Below are 22,950 nucleotides of genomic sequence, written 5' to 3' on the forward strand. Positions count from 1 at the left end.
TCTACAGTGCCTTACTTTTGTGTTTGCACTTGAGGTGTAATCTATGTGGGAGTTTTTTTGTATGTTGGATTACTTTTCCACAGAGCCTTCCTACTAGTTTTATAGTAATATCTCTTGATGTGAATTTACATACAGAGGAACTGTGTTTTTCTGATAGGATCACAGCCCACGTTTAGAATGCTGGTTGTATTTCTGTAGAAAAATTTGGTAAAATAGAGAATATAAACTCTAAGTATGTCTCGTGTTCTATACTCCATCTCATTATTCCAGTGACATAGTACTATATCCTTGTAAAAGATAACATGCTAAGGCTTGGGATACAGGGGGAAAAAAACCCCAACTTTATCTATTCAACTGAAATAAGAATTAATAGCATGTGTGATGTCATCCTTACTTGCTTCCTAGGTGCTGAAATGAATGACAGTCTTTTGGGAAGCCAACTTCTGCTTAGCACTCTTCTTCACAATACCTTTTTTGAGGAAGTAGCTTCAGATCTTGTGCTGCAGCAAGATGGCCCATATGACTTCTACCAGCATCCCAATATTCAGCAAGTCCGACAGTGCCAACCTGTACTTGACAATTTTGCTAAGGAAATAAATGGGCTACTGCAGGAATGGCCAGAGCATCCTGTACTTGTGCAGGTAAAAACACCTCAACAAATGTTTGGGGGAAGCTGGAGCATTTTAGGATTGCATTTAGGTGTAAATAAGTCTATAGATATGCATAGACATGTGCATACACATTCATATGCTTGCGTAGATGTTGTCTGTATTACTTATGCAGATGTTCTGAAGTCATACCTGTTAATTCATAAAAGGTATAGGTATTATTAGCTGTTCTATTTTAGTTATGAAATGTTAGGTGGGGTTCTGCCAACTCTGAACTTAGAACTTTAAGCAATCATCAGTCTGCCATAGCTCAAAGATCCCTGGGATCTTGCTGTTTCTACTCCTGTTTTTTTCCGAAGTTCTTTCTTTCATAATGCTTTAGAATAATTATTTTTAGGCTCTCTTATGGGATCTATGTGGTCCTCAGGTTACATTTCTTAGAGTAATGTAGAAACTCAGATTCTATAGGAACTCTGCATTAGGTCATTTGTGCTACCTTCCCCAAGTGCATTGGCCTTACTGAACTAGTGAGCTTATACTAAATTGAGAAAGCAGTTTATGAATGTAAAAAAAAAAAAAAAAAGAATTCTTGTCTCTTGCGGGGGATGGTTATGCTAACAGAAATTAACTCAATTTCACGGCTTCTTCTGTTGAAAGTGCATTTACTATGGGCTGAATGCTTTTGTTTTTATTCTGCAGCTGTTAGTTGTGATGGACAGAATCCGAAGTTTTCCACTTTCTAGTCCTCTCTCAAAGTTTCTGAATGGCTTGGAGATTCTTCTTGCAAAGGCACAGGTAAGAAAAAGGCTAAGGAAAAGCTTTGTTTTCTCTTTTATGCTTCCTTACCTATATTTGGTACCATGTTACAAACACAGTACGTGAAAGCTGTCTGCTTGACAAGATTTGGGGAAGTGAACTTATTCCGTGCTGAAAGTTTCAAGAGCAAGAACCCAGTAATCCAGAGTAATGCATGAGTCTTGCCAGGCAGTGACTAATTTCTGGCTTTGTGTAAAGGGGAACTTTTCTTTTCCAGGACTGGGAGGAAAATGCTAGTCGAGCCTTGTCCTTGCGGAAGCATCTTGATCTGGTCACACAACTGATTATTCAGTGGCGTAGATTGGAGTTGAAGTAAGAACTGTCCTTCCATGCTGCTTTTCCTTAGATACTGTAAGCTTTTCATCTCCACATGGAGGCACATTCCAGCACAGAATTGCCTTAATCCTGGAACATGCTTCTGTGCGTCTGTCGTAGTGAAAATGTGGGGGAAAAGAAACCTCCAACGAGGATTTGTAGTGGCTCAGAATGAGCATGTCCAGGCCGTAGTGACCCTATGTATTTGCCTCAGGAGAAGTAGAAGCAATGTTTTACATATGCTCTCCTGTTTTCGTCCTAGGGTTTCCTGACCCTGTAGGGTTTTTTCCTGTTTAATAACCGTCATTAAATTGTACTTAAAAATTATTGTCCAGTCTCCTGTTTAAGACCATGTAAAATTTTTATAGCCACAGTATGTCCCAATCAGGTATTCTACAAGTCCACCTCAGTTTCTGAGAAAATAAACTTTTGAATCTGCCTCTGATGGATTTTGCTTTACCATTCTATAATTTCTTCTCACATATTTAATAATGTTGCCAAAACAATGATCCTCAGGAGTTGATTGTATATATGCTGATATGTATGTATGTAATGTATGTATATAAGCCTATGTGCAGATTCTTTCATCCTGTTACATTTTCCATTAGTTAAATAGAAACAGAAAACAAATTTTTGTTGTTTTGAACCCAAACTACCCCTGATATTTTTGATTTATCTCCTCTCTTATTGTTTCTAGTTGCTGGTCAGTAAGTTTGGACAATATTATGAAGCAGCATGTGGAGAAATCCACAAAGCACTGGTTCTCAATCTATCAGATGATTGAGAAGTATGTTCAAGAACAGATAGAGGCAAACACAGAAGGTAAGTGCTGGCTTAAAATGAATGTGTGATGCAGTTCTAGTGATTACTAAGGATATATGTTTAAGGTCCTAAATGCCAGAATTTGACAATGCATTTTTCAGGTATAGTTCTTTGCCCTACAGTAAATTCCATGATTGTGTAGGGTCTTCCATATGGAGTGAACTTTGTATTTCTGAAACAACTTGGTGGCTCATAGGGCCAGTATTGCAATGTAAAGAAAAGATGTCTTTAAAAAGTATCTAAAAGAAAGTAGAATTGTGATAGCTGTATGTCGTCATGCACATACAAACATTTCAAACAGATCTGGAGGGTAGGAGGCCTCCACCTGCAACTGGAAAAGGCACCTCGGTTGTTTTAGCTGCAGAAAGCATAATTCATCCCAGCTGAACTGCTTTTAACATTCTGTATAAAGCCTAAAGTATTCTTAGAATAAGTAGGTTTTGGCATGTACTGTTCTTAGCAAATCTGTCCACACATGTTCAAGTTACATAAAATAGGGGAATGAGGGGCAGTACCCTGCCTCCCCCATATTTAATGGAATTGTAAAGATGAAAGCAGTATCCTCTGGCTTGAGGTCGAGTTTCCAATCTCATGACTACTTAATGCACTTGATGAGCTTCAGATTCTTAGCTTATATTACATCTCCAAGGGGACCACATGTCTTCTTCCATAGGTAATACTCCAAAGACACTGTATTCTCTACCAGATTCTTCTGATCTGTTTCTCATGACTTTGAGGAGTTAAGAAACTGGCAGTGACTAATTTGTAGTAGGGCTCATCCTGACTGAAAAAGCCATTCATTCATTCATAGACAATAGCAAGTATTCTGTAAATACTCAGTGCACTGACTCTGCAATTGGACATATTACTGACCTTCTCAGTCAATATCTTAATGCTGCTTCTTGTTCCCTGTCCTTTGCCCTGTGTGGCATTTGTTGGTTTTACTTATTAAATCAGAATTCTTCCCCTCTCTGCCCTGTCCTATTTTGTTTTGAACTTTTCCTAATCGAGATACAATATTTAGGTGAAAGTTTAGAAAGAGCAGACAACAATTTTCATGTAGATCTTCTGGGGGTTTTTTTGTTTTCTCTCACTCTCTTTCTAAATTTCTGGTCCAATGTTCAGGAACTGAGCAAATGGATCTGAAAACGCTGGTCAGCACCTTACAGGCTTTCATTGAAGGCTCTACTCTGGGAGAGTTTCATGCACGGCTCCAAGCACTATTGGTTTTTCACTGCCATGTATTGCTGTTGCCTCAAGTAGCTGAAAAGGGTAAGTTGTTAGCATTATCTGTGTTATCTGTCCAGCAGTCTGGCCATCAAGTGTTCCAGGCTTTCCAAACAGGTCACTAAGCTCCTAAGTAGAACACAAACCAATGGTGCTGTTTTCCTGTTGGTCAATTTACCCCATCTTGTGGTGTTGCTAAACTTCCAAAAATAACAGGGGTGCATTTATTGTAATGGTACTGAAGAATATCCTCTGGTAAAAGAAGGATGATAATGATTATTAGTATTATTGTTATTATTATCTGTCCCTTTTCCCTTCTAGATGTTCTGTGCAGCATCCTGTGGAATCTATACAATTACTATAAGCAGTTTTCAGAGTGTGTTGAGGCCAAAATCACTGAACTTCGTCAACCCATAGAAAAGGAACTTAAGGTAAAAGGAAACTTGGCTCGGACAATGTATCGGTCTAATCAAAGGAACAGTGGAGCAGATACAATTTGAATTTGTCTATAATAGCTCTGTTGGCCACTGTAATCCCTACTAAACTTCACATTTTCTTTGGCAAGAATTTATTTTTGAGGTGGGGGATGAGTTGATTGAAGGCTTTAAGATTTGATCACTCCCATTTATCCATGCAGGTTTCTACCAGTGGTGAAGCCCCTTTGGATTTCATAACATTTGGCTATGCAGCAGTTTTTATGCAGTGCAAACACTTTATTAATAAGATGCCTGTGCAATAATTTTCTCACTTACTAAAATGTCTTGCATTTTAAGACTACCAGATCATCATAGCTTATTAGGTTTAAAGATCATCTTTGATAGGGAAATACTTCATTTCATTTACATAAGTAATCCCACTGATTATTCATTTTCCCAATAGGAATTTGTGAAGATTTCCAGGTGGAATGATGTCAGCTTCTGGGCTATAAAGCAATCAGTTGAAAAAATACGGAGGTAAGCCAGAACTTAAAATTAAGCTCCCTATTTTGAACCTTCCTTCTAGATGATTTCTCTTTGATGTTGCATTTGAATGCAGAAATGTTTCTTCTGCTCATAACACAGTGGAAACATTTATTTCCAGCAGCTGGGAGATTTCCAGGATTACAAAACCCAGTAACATTTTTGCTTTCATTTGGTAATTAGAACCCTCTTTAAATTCATGAAGAAGTTTGAAGTTGTTCTGGATGAGCCATGTCGGCCTGCCTTGGTGGAAATTGGTAAGGAAGAGCAGCTGGACTGCATGCAAAAGCAAGAAGAATCTGACGACAAAGAAACCAAAATTCAGAGGCTAAACAACACATTAAGAAAGGTTCTGTCTGCTAGAACAGATGTTACCAAGGTGACTGAATGAGTTATTCTAAGTGTGGGAAGAATATTTTCTGTGTTCTCATCTATATGTTGCTTTTCACTGATTTATTCAGGAAGGTCTTATGTAAGTGTCGAATCTGTTGAATATATCATAAACTTCTTTGGTCTTACTTGTGTTCAGTGTTACACAACACTGCAGATGGGTGGGAATGCAGCATGGAATGACAAGCATGGTCTGTACTGATCTGGTGCTATATCTGTGCTCTGATAGAGAGATGAGGCAGTCACACATTTCATCTCCAATTTGCTTATGTATTGTCTGCAGCAATTTGTTACTTCTCTACTATTAGTGCAGTAAAATAGCCTGGGAGTTGAAGTTATTATTTTTTTCTAAACAAGGGCCCAAATAAACAATCGTGTAGCTGTGGGATTTTTGTGTATATAAGCTCTGATTAAATATTAAGTCACTTTCAGCTTGGCTACTGATAGGGGAATGCACTACACTGTCATATGTTTGCTGTTGGCTGACAGTTACTAGACTGTGAACATTTGCCTGTGAACAATCCTGCTCCCCAGAGTGTCAGTTTAGTATGACTCTAATTAATTTGCCCAGCTCAGAGAGGAAGCCAGGTAAATTTCTTCCTGAAAGAATTCCTACTCATATCGTTAGTTTTTATTAACAAGATGCAAGGAGACAGTCATAACTCATCAGAATTTGGTGGTGAGTGGGAAATGCTGAGTTACACTCAGCTTTGTTCAGTTTCTTCAGACCAGGAGCAGGGCTGGTCTTGCTCGTGTCCTGTACAGGAGGGTAGAGCAGGGAGGCAGAAATCTAATGCAAATCTAACATGTTTGATTGATTGAGGGTTTGGTTTGTTGGTCAGTGATTTGTAAGCCTATTACTGTTAGTTAACAGGGTTGTTGGTTTCACTTCTTGCAGTTTCATGATGTCTTCATTCCTTAAAGAAGATGCATGCAAACATAAATTGAACAAAAGGATTAGCTTTGGATGTGCTGAGGAATTAATTCTGTTAGTTAATAATTTCTACTTGCACACTGGTTTCGTTGTTCTTTAAGAACAAAATTGGTGTCTCGTGGAAAGTAAGTGAGGGTGTTCTTACCTGGCATCCTGAGGGCATTGGTGATTTAGGGGAATACCTTTAAACTTGGAAGGCAGAGGAAGCTGACCTGAAGCAGTGATTACTTTTTTCATGGAGGTAATGACAAATGCCTAAGACAGTAAGATCGTAGCATCTTTCATTTGCTTGACTGTTTTCAAAACTAATGTCTGCCTGACATACATGTATTATAATTCTTCTCGAGTATTGGTGCTGAACTGATGAAAGAATCACATGAGCATGTTTTGGGGTTTCAGATGAATTTAGCCCTTTTTTTAAAGTGATTTACTCCTAGTGATCAAATGAGAGCTTTGAATATTTGTGTATAATTTTCTTTCATTTTTTTTTTTCAGAGGGCACTCCCAGAATATCAGGATGGCATTACATTTCATACAGAATCTCTTCAGTATCGTCTGTCTAAGCTTACTAAAAAAATGAAGAAAATGTGTACAGCAGTTACAGAAAATAATTCATTCCTAAGCCTGGTGGAAAATCTCGACCAGTTCACAGGTTAGTTTTTCTTGTGATTTCCATACCACAATTGACATCTATAACATAAATGGAACAAACCAGGAAAAAGTGCAGATATATAGTCATCTTCCTAGAGTGTCTTTGCACAGCTGCTTTGTGTACATGAAATTTTCAGTCTCTTACCTTTGTCTGCTGTCTTCTATACAGGTGGTATTATTGTTTCTGTAGCTGAACTGCAAAATTTAACATTTGACCAGACAGCAACTAAGGAGAAGCAGAAATCCGAGGCAAAGCATATTCAGATGCAAAAGCAACGGGCTTTGTCAGATCTCTTTAAAAGCCTTGCTAAAACAGGTGAGCTTTGACTAAAAATGGACTTGATTTAAAAGTACAGAGTTCTTGAGCATTTTACTATCTTTGCCAGTACATCTAAACCCACCATAATATGATGACAGGTAACACCTTTACCTTCCTCATTCATCAGCCTTTACATGTCTTAAAAATGATCCCTAACTCAACCTTCTTAAAGGACATGGGGCAGTGAAAAGTCCTTAATGCACACAGGTCTGTTAGTCTTATTTCAGCTGTGTTGTTCGGCTGTGTTGAGCTCAAGATAGCTCAGCTACAATGTGTTCTTACATTACAAAACTTGCAGCATGTTCAAAGACTTGTCGAAATAAGAACATTTGGCATCTTACTACCAACTGTATGAGTGACATTTTTCATGTGAAGAACGAGGGCATCAAAGGATGTGTGCTCAAATACTGTTCCAGGTTTGTCGTACCGGAAAGGTCTGTCTTGGTCCCGTTCCAAAGACTACCAGGAAGTTCTCTACCTTCGTCCACTGGACTTGTGTAGTGCATTGGCTGCAGTGAATTGTACACATGAACTGGATGCCACGTATGTACACAGGACTTTTTACCCTCAGATTGTGTGAATTGCAGCTGTAGTACATGGAATTTATTGCTTGTTGATTTAGACTGGATTTCTGGATGGTAATTCATTTAGGATTTTGCATATTCCTTTCCTTCTGTTACTTCTCAGTTTGGTATGTGCAACTGAGCAAGGATTTGGGTTTTTTTCATTTTGGGGTTTTTTTTTTTGTTTGTTTGGTTGTTTTTTTTTTTTAATTTGCACTTTAACAACTGTACCCTCAGTTTCATTCTTTCCATGAATTAGATTTCAGTTAGCCCTCCACTGTCCAGCCTTGCCTGGGGTGCTTTGCTAGCATTATATTAGAGTGTAAACTGCTAGTGATTTTATTGAAGGTGAGCTGTGATTGTCAGGGATTACTTTGTTGTTTTGTCTTCATTAAATAATGGCATATTTCAGGAGAAAATGCAAATTCTTTGAAGTGGGCATTAACAGAAAAACTTTCTTAGAGGAAAGATGGTTTCTCAGATTTTTTTTTTTTTAATTGTTTCTCTGTCAACAAGTGCTTTTTTTTGTTACTGAGACATGCTGGCTATTGTCCTTCTGGGATGTAAGGGTTTAGTTTATGGTACCTTGCATCAGGGCCAAAAGAAAAGCTTCTGTGTGAAGCTGGATTTATTTGCATGAGGGGAAAAAAAACAGTATCACTAATTAAGCATTAAATGGTATTCAAAGATGGTGATCTTGCTGCTATTGCTATTTGGTTTCCTTAGAGTTTATTTTAAAAATTTAATGTTTTCTTAAGACTAGAATATTTTTAGATAAAATGAAGAATTGCAAGATGAATGCATTTGCAAAACAACAAATTTCAAGCAAAACTGTTGAGGTGAAGAGCTGACCTGGTGGCTCCAGCATGCTGAGGTACTTTTTAATACCAGATCTCTTTGTGTTCTGCCAGGTTGCTGACAGAGATTTCTTCTGCCTGGGATGGATGCCAGAAGTACTTCTATCGGTCACTTGCACGTCACTCTCGGCTCCAGACAGCATTCTTAGCACCTGCCAAGGTAAAAACAGCAAAGTAAAAATAGAATCTTAATTCTGTTAACTTCATTTTACCAGCTTGGACTGAAATTTCCTAGCAGTAAAAAGGTGATGGGAGATTATGCTATGTTGTGTAATATGATATTAAATATGACACTTTTGTACCACTCCTTAAATGCAGCATGTGAAAACCTGCTGTTTTATGAAGGGACAAAATTGGTTTAGGGAAAGAAGTTAATGATCTGTTCAGTGTACAGTGTCTTTCATCCCATCAGATCCCAAATTGCTACTTGTTGTGCATGAAGGAACTCATGAAATGCTGAATCCAAACTTGTAAGGAAAATAAACCCAATGTTATTTGGTGTTCGTGAAGAAATCAGTTGATATTTATAATTGGGCATAACTGAAGTCTGTGTCCAACACAAGAATTGCCAATATATTTCTTCATTTAAAGATTGGTCTAAAATCAGTAGAACAGACAAATGAGTTCTGCCAAACCAGAACCACTTTTGCAGCATTTCAGAAACAAAGTGTCTCTTCCAGATGCTCTTCCTCTCGCTATGCATTACCCCTTGTTTTACAGCATGATCTTACAAAGTCACACCTGATATTGGATACAAATAGTGGAACATGACTGTGATCAGTTATGCTTTGTGTTGTGAGCATTTATTCTGAGCCTTACGATGTGACCCCCTTCTAATGAAAGGAGTGAAAGTAATTGTCAGTGTATCTGGTAAAATGAATTGAATGGTTTTAGCAGTGGTCATGAATGTAAAGTATTTAGACTGGTATCTCTTCAGATTTTAATCATTACTTATAAAAGGTAGATTTAATACTGGAACTAAATTCCTGATACGAATTGCTGCAGTGGAGTGACGTGTAATGTGACTATTGCAGAAGTTACTTGAAAGTCAGATTTGTATGCAGGATATATAGAAGATGCAGAAAAGATGAAGATGGGGAAACTAGTAATTGTAACTCTAGTCTGTATATTAAGACTTGTTCAATTAAACCATAATCTTTCAGTCTGCTCAGTGAAATGGAGGCACAGAGAATGCTGTTGTCTGGTTGTTTATCTAACTGTTCCCTCCCACTTTTTCTGTCTCTGTTTTGTTTAGGATATTGGACTAGGTAGCATTGAACGATGCAAAGGGTTCACTGCACACCTCATGCAGATGCTTGTGAGACAGAGGCGATCTCTTACTGCATTGACAGAACAGTGGATCTTACTGAGGTATTTTCCATCTTCCAGCATTTAAATGCTGGCAAGAAGTTTTCACAGTAAGCACATCAGTTCAAGAAAGATGGAAAGTAAGGTAGAAGAGAATAACAAATTTTTCCTCTGCTTCCCTATGTTTCTCCTCCCCTCATTTAAAACTAGATAGAAAAGATTTAAGTTTATCCTATCACTGCAGCCAGTATTTTGGAATCAAAATAATTTTGTAAAACAAGTTAGGCATATATGTGAAATAATTCCTGTAGTTAATTTCACAGTTAAACCATTAAACTTACAGATTGTTTTATCTCTCTCATTTGGTATTGGCCTAAGTTAATTTTGTTCACATTCAAGTTGTTGGCTTGACCTGGGCCAAATAAATGATCTGGGTGGTATTTTGAGCCAAAATAAATAAAGCATTAACAGCTTACAAAGAAAAATTCTAGAAAGGTGGGACATACTAAATGTTGTGTCAAAACTGTAACAAGAAAAGTAAGACTCTTTCTTACTTGATATGATTTTTCACTCCATTGCTTGAGTCATCAGAGTGATTGCAGACGCCACCTTTGTTGAGCATATTTGTGCTCAGCACACTGTAATCCACAAAACTTTCTGAAGTCAGGTTAGGAGCTAGTACCTTTGTACAGAGAAGGAATTCTGGACCGGAGATTACAGGTGCAAAATTTATTCTAACCCCAGGAAACTTGAAAAAAACAAATAAAAAAACCCAACTAAACAAACTCCTCAGCTTTACAGTCACAGGAATAGTAAAATTTTCAGGACACCTATCTGCATTACTATGACTTTCATAGCAAATCAGATTTCCTGGGTTTTGGAGTATTTCATAATTCAGGGAGGGAAAAAGCCACTAATTAAACAACTTATAAAAAAAAAAGATAAAAATATTTTTTTAGTTTTTCCAGGAGAGGTTATTATCTAGATTTTTTTTTTTAATTAATTTAGTTAAAGGTAGAGCTTTTAAAAAGGAAGTACAACATAAAACTCAGTGATTATAACTTCTCCTTCTTTCTTTTTAACTAGGAACTTCCTGAGTTGTATACAAGAGATAGATTCTAGGTTGACTGCTGACAGAGAATACAATTCAGCATTTCCTCCTCAAGACAGTATTCAACAATGGACAGACAGACTGCAGCAACTTTCCATGCAGTGCGTGATGGTTCTTGAGGATCTGTCTTGGTTTATCCAGTGCTGCCCAAAAGAAGAGTCAGCCAGGTCCAATGAGAGTGAAAGGACCGATGTCAAACCCAATATTTTTCAGAATTCAGTACCTGAAATGGGAAATGTTCTTGCAGGAATACCTGACCTGATTCCCTCAGATCTAAAACACTTGTCTCCAGTAACAACTGAGCAATTGCCTCCTGGATGCAGGATGCGAAATAAGGATCAGCTGTGGCTGCAGGTAGCCACACAATTGACTGCAATGATGGCAAATGTGAAGGCCATGAAAGCAGAAGTGGACAGAGTAAGACAACAGTCACGTGAGACCTCCTTTTATTCCTGGTGAGTTCTACACATGAACATCTCTTCTGTTTTATGTTCACATAATATGTGTGAAGTCATTTTGAAAGTTTTTGCCTATGCATATATTGAAAAGTGGGTTCAGATGCTCTTCAAACATTTTTCCTTTCATTTTTTTTTTTTTGCAAAATGCAGTGCCTGACTCTTTAAAGAAATGTATGTCTTCTCCCACTCCCCTGACAAGTCAAAAAGATTTCCATCTCAGCTTCCCACTTTGTCTTTGGTCTCTCAGGATTTTATCCCCATAGCTCCTTAGCTAATGAGGTGAATTTCAAATAAAAATTTAATGAAGAAATTTTCATTTTAAAAGAAATTTGTAGCCTATTTAATAACAATCTCCTAATTTTCTCTCTGCTTCAAACAGTGTGAATATAAGCTTGTTGTCAGACCTTTTATTTAATAAATTCATGATGGAGATATGCTGCCTCTCCCTTATCCATGCCCCAGAAAAAGTTTAATCTTAAATTGGGCTGTTTGTTCTTCATTCAGTATTATGGTATTTCTGTTGCAGGAGCGACTTTGAGGTTTGCACATCAGCTGTGAGTTGTTTGCTGGAAGTCTCAGCCCAGTTACAAAGCATAGAGTCCCTGTTTCTTCCAAATGGGCAAGACAGGGAAGCTGCAAATCAGATGGCCCTCATCAAGAGCCTGAAGTATATACAAGAAGAAGTTAATAACACGTCTTCAGACTTCACAGCCTGGAGAACACAGCTTCTTGCTTCTGTGTCAAATTGCAGTGGTAAGGATAATATTTCTCTACCTGATTTGTAATGTTGGTAAAGACACAATTTATTAGTGTGGTTGTTGCTGAAGGTGGCCCCGTGTTCCTTCTGTTATCCAAAAACTTCATGAAATTCAAACTTTCAAAATTTAGTCCAGACTTTATTTGTGCAGTATTATTTTTTTACCATCTCTGTTAGTGACAGATCTTACACCATGTTGAAGATCAGGATTAGCAAGGATATTTTGGTAGAACTGGGTAGTAAAAATTGCATAGTGCTGTCATTGTCCTTGCATAAAGGAAACATAGGAACTTGTAATCTGATGTGTTTCCTTGTAAAACTGCCTATGTTACGGTTCAAAAGGAAATCAACAGTCGGATGAAGAGTTTGTGGAGCAATTCTCAACAAAAGTGGAGACTGTTATCCGTGCTGTTCTGTATGCTGTTCAGTGTTTGGTAGAGAGAAAACAGGAAGGTGGAAAAGAGGAAGAAAAATCTTCAGAGGAAAATGGTAAGTTTGTCAATATACTTGAGTGGGGAGCAGAAGAGTTTAAACAATGCAAACCTTAAAATTTCTTAAATTGTGTGTGTGTGTCAGAGGTACCATACACAAAGAAATTGCTATTTTAATAGAAGTTGTGTATTTAAACAGATAGGGTAGATATATCCAGATTTCTTACTATAACATTTTTAGATTGTCTGACTTGATCTCCATTTTTTTCATGTATTTCAAACAAAGAGGATGCAGCCTTACTTGATGTGGTTAAAGCTGGACATATAACTAAACTTTTGGATGAAGATCTGTCTGCTGATTTGGAGTCTCTACATGTGCAGAAGGCAATTTTAGGTGTTTCAGAGCTCCTGGAGATCCTGAAATATTACAGGGAAGACTGTACTTCATATAAACATAAGGTAGAATTGTTCTTTTCAAGAGTTTATTGGCTTAGGAGTCTCAAGAGATTTGGAATTGTGAACTACTTTGGTGGTTAAATGCGCGTCGCTACTTGCCCAGTGCCTTAAAACTAGAAGCATGTGAGAAACTGGACAAATAAAGGTAGTCTTCTGTAGTGCAAAAGTCAGACATTTCTGTAGTAAGAAGACAAAGTTTTTGTTTTTGTGAAAAATCTAGAAAAGCTCCAGAAACTGTAGAAATTGTACTTAAACTCACTTATTGATATTTCTGCTTTGAGCATTTCTTTATAGTCACTATCATGACCCTCTCTGAGGTGCATGTCACTAAGTACAAATAATGACTGACAGCTCTTCTTGTTTTTTAACTGCAGTTCTTCAACCAGTCCTGCTATTTGCTGGTGCGTCTACAGCCCATGCTCTGCAAGTACTCAGACCTCATCCTGTTCTACCTCACTGTTTCACTGGCATCTCACAGGAGTACTGGAAAATTGCTTTCTGTTCTAACCAGCATTTTTACAGAGCTTGCCCTAAAGGTAAGTTATTAGAGATAACAGTGGGTATATGGCAAGCATATATTTAATGTGTAAGAGTCTTGAGTAGAAACTAAGCTAAGTACTGAAGAAGGCTTTGAGTTTCTGTTTGCCTTTGCAGGGGTTTTGTCTGCCAAAAGAATTACTTGAAGATGAAGCAGGAGAGGGAGCAACAGAGTTCCATGATTATGAGGATGGTGGTATTGGAGAAGGGGAAGGCAAGAAGGATGTGAGCGACAAAATAGAAAGTGAAGATCAGGCAAGTGTTTGGGGTTGCTCTTGTTTAATTGAAGCAAAACTAGAAAAGCTCTTGAAATCCATGATGTGGATGTCTTGGGTAGAAGAAACCCAAAGTTACCTTCAGTCACCTATTTATTTTGGCTTTCATCTTTGCATATCAGTTTATAAATATTGTTGTGATACTTAAGCTTTTACTATATAGGCAAGATCCATTGTAATTTTTGGCTTTACCAATAATTTAGATAGAAGACAGTTTTCAAAAGGGTGAAGAGAAGGAGAAAGAGGATCAAGATTCTAAACCAGACATTGAAGGAGAAGACAACGCAATTGAAATGTCTGAAGACTTTGAAGGAAAGATGCATGATGGAGAACGGGAGAAAAAAGGTTTGGTTCTTCCACTATGGCAAACTTAAAAGAAAAGTTATAGATCGGTCCAGTAAAGGTTGATACTTTTCTGTAACATGGGCATGTGTGTCTTTTTCAGCATATATCAATTAAGTGAATGGGGTGATGAAATTAAGGTTCAAAGTATGATTGCTTATTTGTTTATAAAGTTAACAAAAACATTAGCTTTCCCTCCTCTGTACTGAAACACATTCTGAACTGTACACAGAAGATGAGGAAAATTCAGATGAAGAGGAGGAACTGGATAAGCAGATGGGCAATCTTGATAATGCTGAAGCTGATGATAAACTAGATGAAAGGCTCTGGGGGGATGAAGAAGATGATGATGATGATGATGATGAAGAAGATGCTAGTAGTAAAACAGAAGAAACTGGACCAGGAATGGATGAGGTAATAAGGAAAGGGGTGGGGGGAAAAATGTATCAAAGGAATTGAACTCTGCTAACTTAATATGACCTAGAATGGGAATTGCCTCTCAGAGCTCTTGGCCTTAGGAAGTGGAGTTAAATTTTGTTTAGTGTTTCAGGGGTTTTGTTTAATGTTGTCTTTTTTTTCTGTAGGAGATGATGTCTTGTCACTGAGACTTTGAAAAGCAGGTAACATAACTGAGTGTCTTTTGGATTTATTAATAGGAGGATTCAGAGCTTGTGGCAAAAGATGACAATTTGGGGATAGGAAACAAGGATAATAAAAAACAACCTCCCAAGAATGAGGAAAAAGAGCAACAGGAAGAGGACAGTGGAAATAAAGAGAAAATCCATGAACAAATTGATGAGGTAAAAATTACTTGGACTACATGAAGTATCTTGCTGTTAAACCACGTTCTGTTGCTCATATCATGTGTTTCTCAGAATTTGAAATGTTTTTTTTTTTAATAGTGAAGTGCACTGAAAAAAAGTTCATTTCAGAGCTAAAAGTAAACCATACTGTATCCATTATAATATACATTTATTTTCTGATTTTTATTCCAGAAAGAATTTTTTTTTTTGCAGCACTCTGAACTTGTAATGGCTGCCAAAACAGGCTTTACAGTGAATTGATGTTTTGATGGTCACAGCTTTAAAACTCTAATTCTGGTGTGTTTAGCGACAGAAACACCTTTTCTGTGCGCATTTAGCATCTCCAAGAGTGCATATGCTGTTTAGAATGTTTCAGCTAGGAGAACTGGCTTTTGAACACAAAACACGCTGGTTTTAAGTACCACCAATTTATGTAAATGCATTTGCTGAAATTTTTCTTTCTGCTCTTAATGCATGAGTATGTGTACCGCTGGAAATCCACTTTTAACTGATCAGAATGTAATATTGTATCCAGTATTTCTCTGTCCTAGAGAACACAGTAGCATTTTATTTCTTATCTTTGCCTATCCTCCCACTTAGTACATGCCTGTTATTTTTTCCCCCATTCTTTTGCTGACAGCGTGAGTATGATGAGAATGAAGTAGATCCTTATCATGGCCAGCAAGAAAAGGAGCCTGAAGTTGAACCTTTGGACCTTCCTGATAATTTGAATCTGCAGAGTAATGAGAAGAGTGATGATGAGGAGGATGAAGGTACAGCTGAAAATCTCTACATTTCCTAGATGAAAGCCACATGGAAATGGAGGGGATAATCAGTTCATGAGCCCTTTTTGTCTATAGAAAGGAGAGAGGTGGTGGAAGGATTCTGTATAACCACCAAGAAGCTACAAATTCATTTGTGTATCAAAATACCAATATACCAAATGCAGGCCAGACAAGAACTCAGCATTACAGCATTTTCCTTTACCTCCCTTTCATGCACGCTGTGGAGCAGGCTTTCTCATGTTATCCAAGTGATACAGCCTGACTTTTGCTGGAATCTCCTTATTTAATAGTCCAGTTGCTTTTGTGGTTTCATATTTTTTTTATTATGCTTTCAAGAACATTATATAATATAATATTTTATTCTATTATACTTTAAGAGTATTTGTACTCTTAAAAGTCAATTGACCCTCAGGAATATTTGGTTAAAGGAAGTTAGTAGGAATTCATCTTGCTATATTGCTAGTTAGAAATCAATTGAGACTTAAAGGAATTATCTGGCTATAGAAAATCGTAGATTCTGTGTATAGAACTCAGTATTTTATGGGTTTTTGATAGACTGGGCTGTTTTATTCCAAATATCTGAATATTCAGTCTCTGTACTTTGCTGAAAGTTTTATATACCTTTCTGATTTTTTTTTTTTTAATCCAGAAGAAGAGAATGATTTTGAAATAGATGAGAAACCTGTGGATTTAAATGAGGCAGAGAAGACAGAAGAACAGAAGGAAGAGGATACTGGTGAGACAGAAAGAGATGATCAAGATGCAAAAGCAGCTGAAGAAGGTGTTTCTGAAGATAAAGAGGAGAAGGAAGATGAAGGAGACAAAGATGTTCATGATCAAGAAGATGATGCAGGGAACACTGAGGATGCAGAAGAAGAAGAGGAAGAGTCACAACCACCTAATGAGAAAAAAAATGAATCTGCTGAAGATAAGGGAATCCCTAATGAAGACCAAGGCCTTCAACCTCAGGTAAAGTGTAATAAATAAAAGAATGATTTTTTTTTTTTTTTTTAATTGCCTTATACAAGATTGAAGAAATGGATGTGTTCTGTGATACTCCAGAACAAATTTGACATTCGTAGATACAATGTTAGTGAGATCCTTCATCAGGATAACAAAAGCTATGCTCTTTTAAACATGTGTTTCTGCTGTCTGTGTTCCTGCTGCCTCCTTGGCCTTGTGTTAGAATGGAATAGACTACTTCAGTTGGAAGGGACCTACAGTGATCATCTAGTCCAACTGCCCGACCACTTCAGGGCTGACCAAAAATTTAAGCATATTCTTAAGCCTGTTGACCAAATGCCTCTTAAACATTGACAGCTCTGGGGCACTGACCACCTCTCTAGGAAGCGTGTTCCAGTGTTTGAGCACCCTTTCAGTGAAGAAGTGATGTTAAAGTCCTAATGACCATTCCCATGCATCCTATCACTGGGTACCAGGGAGAAGAGATCAGCACCTCTCTCTCCATGTCCCCTTCTCAGGAAGTTGTAGAGAGCAATGTAGTCTCACTCTTCAGCCTCCTTCTCCAAACCAGACAAGCCCAAAGTCCTTAGCCACTCTTCATGGAATGTTGCTTCCAGCCCTTGCACCACCTTTGTTACCCTCCTCTGGACATATTTAAGGATTTTCACATCCTTCTTAGCTTGTGGGGCCCAGAACTGCACACAGCACTCAGGTGAAGCTGGGCCACTGCTGAATACAGTGGATTCACCACCTCTTTTGACCAGCTGGTGTTGCTGTGTTTGATGCACCCCAGGATGGAGATTAACCCTCTGGGCTGCTGGGGCTGTGTTCACTCACACTGAGCCTGCTGTGGGCAGCATCCCCAGATCCCTTTTCAGAGCCGCTCTCCAACCACTCTTCTCCCAGTTGTGCCCAGCATTATTCCATTCTGAGTGCAGAATCCAGCATTTGCACCTGTTAAATTTCATCCCATTAATCATAATCCAGTGCCCCAGTCTATCTGGATCCCTCTGCAAAGGCCTCTTGTCCCTCAAGAGAGCCCACAGCACCTCCCAGTTTGTATCATCAGCAAACCTGCTAACAGTGCATTCAACTCCTGCATCCAGGTTGTTGATGAACACATTGAACAGGACTAGTGCTGGAGCTGAGCCCTGAGGAACAGCACTGGTGAGTGTCACCAGTCAGATGAAGCCCCATTCACTACAACCATTTGAGCCCTGCAGTCCACCCAGCACACTGTGAATCCACTCATCCCACAGCTAGACAGCTTGTCCAAAAGGATGCTGTGAGAGACACTATCAAAAGCCTTACTAAAAATCTAGAAAAACTACATCCACTGCCTTCCCTTCATCTGCTAGGCCCATGATCTCATCCTAGAAGGGGTATCAAATTTAATAGAACTTTCCCTTTGTTAACCCATCCTTACTGTGCCTGATGACCTTATTCATCTTTAAGTGCCTTTCAATAACACACAGTTCTCAGTGTTTTTTAGAATGTTATAATTGATGTTATTTCAGGAAGAGGAGGATAAAGATAATTCAGAGATGGATGAACAGATTCCTGAGGCTGAGGAAAGAATGGAGCATGAAACACAAGGGCAGACTGGGCAAGAAAATCTGCAGAGTGACAGTGCTGTTGAGCTGGCTGGAGAGGCTTCAGAAAGAGACCAGTCTAAAGAGGTAAATTATGTGGAAGTGTCTGAGTTAAAAATGCTAAATTTGTGAATATGTTTTCAAGTTGAAATTAGGGAACTGCTGCCATAGTTTGTAAGAACTGTGTATAAGACCTGAGTTTGTACCAGTTATAAATTCACTGAAAAAAACCTTCAAGACCATGTAGATACACCCTGCATTTTCACTACTATAAAGGTAAGTTTAGGGTAGTTGTTGAACTGCAGAAGTGGCTTGTCTGCTCTCCATAAGAATTATACTTGCAGTTATGAGCCATTGGTCATTCAGAACAGAACGTAGCAAAGCACTGCAGTTTTAACATCTGGAGTTTGTTAACAGTAGTTGCTATTTTCAGTTACACTTGAGGTTTTTTTTTTCTTTTTCAGGAAAGTGGAACTGGAGCTTCAAGTGCAAATCAGTCAGAAGGCCATGAATCCACATGCATGGCCCGGATGGCTTCTCAGAAGCAAAGCAGGAAAAATACACAGGTTCATCTCTGTTTTAAAAAATTTTAAATTTTTGTTTAAATGTCTTAATATTAACCAGTAAATAGGCAGGACTCAGTTTCTCCTTGTTAGAACACTGTTCTCATTAGTGGTGGGTTACACCTCTCTTGAATTTCATGGTGTTCATTTGTTTTTTTCAGAGTTTCAAGAGGAAACCTGGCCAGGCAGACAATGAGCGCTCAATGGGAGATCACAATGAACGCATCCACAAGCGACTGAGAACCATGGAATCCAGCAGTGAAACAAAGCAGGATATAACTCAGCCTCAACAAAACGTGGAGGAAGCTGAAGCATTTGAACATATTAAACAAGGCTCTGAACACTATGATGCACAGACATATGGTACAGTGGTATTTCTGGGTGTAAAGAGTTGTCATTGCAGAATCAAACCTTGAAACACTCGTATTTGCTGTGGTTTTCCCTGTTTGCTTTATAACGTTACATTTGACCATCCTTGCTTTGGTTAAAGATGCAGCACCATTTCACTGCAATAAATGCTACTCTTTGGCAGTCAGACTCAAACTAACAATAACACTTTTGAAAATACCGATTTGACTTATAAAAATGGATTTTATCTTAATATATATCTTTACAATCTGTTCTCTTCAAATCTTACTTCAGTTAATCCACGCAATACTGAACTTGACACAGCACAGCAGAATGAAAGATAAAACAGGGGTTTGAGCCTCAGATCTCTTCTAAGTCCGCTGAAACTGATATGCAGTGGCCTCAGAAAATGCAACATTTTTTTTAACTTGACTACTTCTCCTTCCACTTTCCTCTTGACACGTGTTGTTGTCTTTGTGCAGATGTAGCTAGCAAGGAGCAAGAGGAACCTATTATGCCTCCTGAGGAAAAGGAAGAAGGAGACTGTGAAGATGCAGCAATGGAAACAGAAATGCAGGACGAGGATCTCAGAGCAGTAGACACTGAGGAGCTGAAGCCAGAAAAAAAGAAGTCTACTGCCACTAAACCTCCTGGTACAATAACTTAAAAAGTATTCTGAATATATGCTGATATGGATCTTAGATGTATATGTAGGTATTTAGATTTGCATGTAGTGGATGAGTTTCATAAGACTCATCTGTTGTAAAATCTTTTGTAAGGCTAAAATGCCTGCTCTAAATTGATTCCTCTGCAGCAATATTCTTACTTCTGCCTAATAACCAGCATTAGCCTTTGCTAAATTGATTGAGTGACAGAGGGGTTTGCTGCTTTCTTTCAAGTTAATGGTCTCTAATCTTTATCCACCACTTTGAAGAAATAAAAAGCAAACACTTCCCTGCTGTTCAACACAATGCCAATTCAATTAATTGGCATATAACAATGCATTCCAGTGTCACCACCATCAACACCATGTAATTCAACTGTTTTATGTATAACTTCTGGCAAAAAAACCAAATAAACCAGCAAGAAGTTGAGGAGCTGGTCTGAATAACATCCAATGAGGTAGCACCAAACTCTCACTGCCTTCTTTCTTAAGTGGGAACCAAACTGGGCAGCTAACAGAAGTGACTGGTAGAGGAGAAGATAGATCTGACTTGTCAGCCACACAGCCCCCCCCAAACAAAATAAGCTAGATAGAAGTATCTCTTGCCAATTGCAACAGAAATTGTAATTTTGATGAATCTGAGTAAATGACACTGTAGCTTAGATTTTGAACAGTTTTCTTCTTGAACAACACAGCCTGGCTGGAGAGCGGAGACAAGTTTTACAAACGTCCCACTCCCATGAACTTTAATCACTTAAATCTCTTGCTAAACTCTTTTAGCTTTATGGTACAGGTGTGCATGTAATCAGTCTACTTGTTTGTCCACATGATTCTCTAACTGTATGTTCTGAAAAACTGAAGTCTTCGAAACATCTCCTACAATGTTATACTTTTTCTCCTTTAGAATATTTCTTAAGAAATTAGTTGTTAAACAGCATAGTACAGTAGCAATAGTAATAAAACAAACTCTTTAGTCCATTCCTTTATTTGTAAATTGATTTTTGATTTATAGAAAACTGTTCTGTTAAAAAATTAGAGAGTAAAAGATAAGCAAAGATTGCTGGTTTTTAATGATGATTTTCTGACTGTTCTCAAATGACTTTATACGTCCTATCATTCTGTCAGAGGCTATGAGAGTCAATAAATGTATTTCACCAGTGGCATTGTCAGGTGTTAAAGATCTCTTAACTACTATTTTGTTTGTTTGGCAAGAAGGTTACAAGACAGAAAAACAATTTGCATTAGGAAATGCATGGTTATCTGTTCCAGTGAGTTGCAAGGTGTATTCATCCCATTCCTAGAATTAAATGTCTTAAAATGTGGCACTTCTTTTAAAAGAAAATGTCTAGGCTGCACTACAAAGCATATGAGATGCTCTGTAAAATAGTCAAGATACGATACTGCTTCTTGTATTATGTGTGATCCATGAAGTCAGTAATTAGTTTTGTGGTTGTAGGACCAGGTGAGGTGGAGCCAGAGATCCAGACTTTGGACTTGGAGAATGTCAGTGACTCTGCACCAGAAAAGCTACCAAAGGTGACTGAAGAGAAGCCAGAACGAAGTAAGGACTCGACCATACACACAGCCCACCAGTTTCTGATGGACACTTCCCAGGTAGGATCCCCAGGCTATCTTCTTCCAGCTACAGTAGTAGAAAAAGATGGGTTTACTTGACCTGTGTTAATGAAACTCTGAATGCAAAAGGCTAGAATTACTTTTTTTCAGCCAACTCAGTACCTTGATACTATTTAATAGCAGAATGAAAAGTAACACACATATACTGTTGTATATGCAGCTGAATGATACCTTTAAAATTACTACCCATCCTTAGCATGGAATCTTCTCACATAGTTTTTTTTAGAAGCTTCTGTTTTTCTAACTGTAAAGAACTGTTCTGCTGAGATGAATCTGCACATCAAATGCTTGGTTAAAGTGGAAAGCAATGGGCAAGGGTATGTGGCCTGAAGACAACAAAAGGGTATATACAGAATCCACACTTCAGTTAATTCATTATAATATATTACTTCTTTATAAAAGCTGATTGCAGGTATTGTAGAACCTTTTTGAGCGTTTTATGAATGTCTCAGTTAAAAAAATACTATGGCCTAGAAGATCCTAGAGCTTCATGTAACACTCAGGGTTTTCCAGTGCAAACTTCATTGAAAAAGCACATTTTATCATAAAGACCTATGGCATAGAAGCAGTTGGTGGTGAATAACCAGTTGATAGAGTAAAAATATTTTCAGTGTCTAGTTTTTTTAGAAGGATTGACCTTTCATTCTTACAGTATGGTATCCTAAGTACACACTTGGAGGGTGCTATTCTACTGTTTCTGTGCATAATACAGAAAGGATTGTGTCCCAGCTACATTGAGTATTTCTGTCTTAATGCCAAATATTGCAGCTCTTTGGAAAAAGGCTGCTGAATGCAAGCATTCTCCTGTTGTTAAAATAATTGTGGTTTTGGGGTTTGTAGATTTTTTTCCAATTGGCATGCAAAATGTGAAACAGGAGAGGGAGCTCTTGCAGCACCATTAAAGGGGAAGGGAACGAGGCTGCTGGGGGAAAAGTGCAACTTCTCAGCTTTCAGGGAAAGGAAGAAGAGATAAATCCCCTCCATGTATATTCTTGCTCCCTTCCTTAAACCTACAGTAGTTGACCAGTGGGACCAGCTGCTTCTTCTTGAGGAATGAGAAGTTACTGGGACTACTGAGTTTGCAGTCATGGGCTTATTTTCCTTAATTCATAAACCTGCAGGTTATGCAGACCATGTACTGCTGTTCTGCTAAGCTGGGAGTTTGTAAGTCAGGGACAGAGGTTGTCAGTGGAAGCACAATGAAAGTAAAAGAAGTATCATAAAGTTTGGGTGTCCTTTAACAGAATGGCTTATCAAATAGTATTGGTGCCAGGTAAGGAGGATGATGTCATTCAGTCTTCAAGTGGTTTGAATGAAGCTTTTAAAAAAATATAATTAAGTGAAGTACACTGTTTTCAAAGATACTAGGTAGGTGTAGTGTTCAATAGTTTGGTCTCCATTATACTGTCATTAAATCTGGTGTTTGTAAAGATCATTTCACTGTTTTATCTTGAAATTCTG

General features: G+C 38.1%; 1 protein-coding gene across 1 annotated transcript in view; it reads left to right on the plus strand.

Moving 5' to 3' along the window:
- MDN1 (midasin AAA ATPase 1) overlaps window positions 1–22,950 on the plus strand; it is a gene marked incomplete at its 5' end in the record, with an annotated part of 93,899 nt that overhangs the window by 63,194 nt on the left and 7,755 nt on the right. The window contains 29 exons of the mRNA XM_082302889.1: window positions 406–641; window positions 1,308–1,403; window positions 1,642–1,736; window positions 2,437–2,561; window positions 3,687–3,833; window positions 4,110–4,219; window positions 4,668–4,741; window positions 4,931–5,126; window positions 6,567–6,723; window positions 6,892–7,038; window positions 7,458–7,584; window positions 8,516–8,621; window positions 9,717–9,832; window positions 10,856–11,335; window positions 11,865–12,091; window positions 12,438–12,584; window positions 12,813–12,985; window positions 13,357–13,518; window positions 13,637–13,778; window positions 14,002–14,139; window positions 14,369–14,550; window positions 14,793–14,936; window positions 15,580–15,712; window positions 16,374–16,693; window positions 18,205–18,366; window positions 18,744–18,845; window positions 19,004–19,205; window positions 19,673–19,843; window positions 21,311–21,468. Of these exons, the coding sequence (XP_082159015.1) occupies window positions 406–641; window positions 1,308–1,403; window positions 1,642–1,736; window positions 2,437–2,561; window positions 3,687–3,833; window positions 4,110–4,219; window positions 4,668–4,741; window positions 4,931–5,126; window positions 6,567–6,723; window positions 6,892–7,038; window positions 7,458–7,584; window positions 8,516–8,621; window positions 9,717–9,832; window positions 10,856–11,335; window positions 11,865–12,091; window positions 12,438–12,584; window positions 12,813–12,985; window positions 13,357–13,518; window positions 13,637–13,778; window positions 14,002–14,139; window positions 14,369–14,550; window positions 14,793–14,936; window positions 15,580–15,712; window positions 16,374–16,693; window positions 18,205–18,366; window positions 18,744–18,845; window positions 19,004–19,205; window positions 19,673–19,843; window positions 21,311–21,468 (4,775 nt within the window). The remainder of the gene's footprint in view (window positions 1–405; window positions 642–1,307; window positions 1,404–1,641; window positions 1,737–2,436; window positions 2,562–3,686; window positions 3,834–4,109; window positions 4,220–4,667; window positions 4,742–4,930; window positions 5,127–6,566; window positions 6,724–6,891; window positions 7,039–7,457; window positions 7,585–8,515; window positions 8,622–9,716; window positions 9,833–10,855; window positions 11,336–11,864; window positions 12,092–12,437; window positions 12,585–12,812; window positions 12,986–13,356; window positions 13,519–13,636; window positions 13,779–14,001; window positions 14,140–14,368; window positions 14,551–14,792; window positions 14,937–15,579; window positions 15,713–16,373; window positions 16,694–18,204; window positions 18,367–18,743; window positions 18,846–19,003; window positions 19,206–19,672; window positions 19,844–21,310; window positions 21,469–22,950) is intronic.

This window comes from Coloeus monedula (assembly GCF_965178545.1).
Source record: "Coloeus monedula genome assembly, chromosome: 2".
Lineage (NCBI taxonomy): Eukaryota > Metazoa > Chordata > Aves > Passeriformes > Corvidae > Coloeus > Coloeus monedula.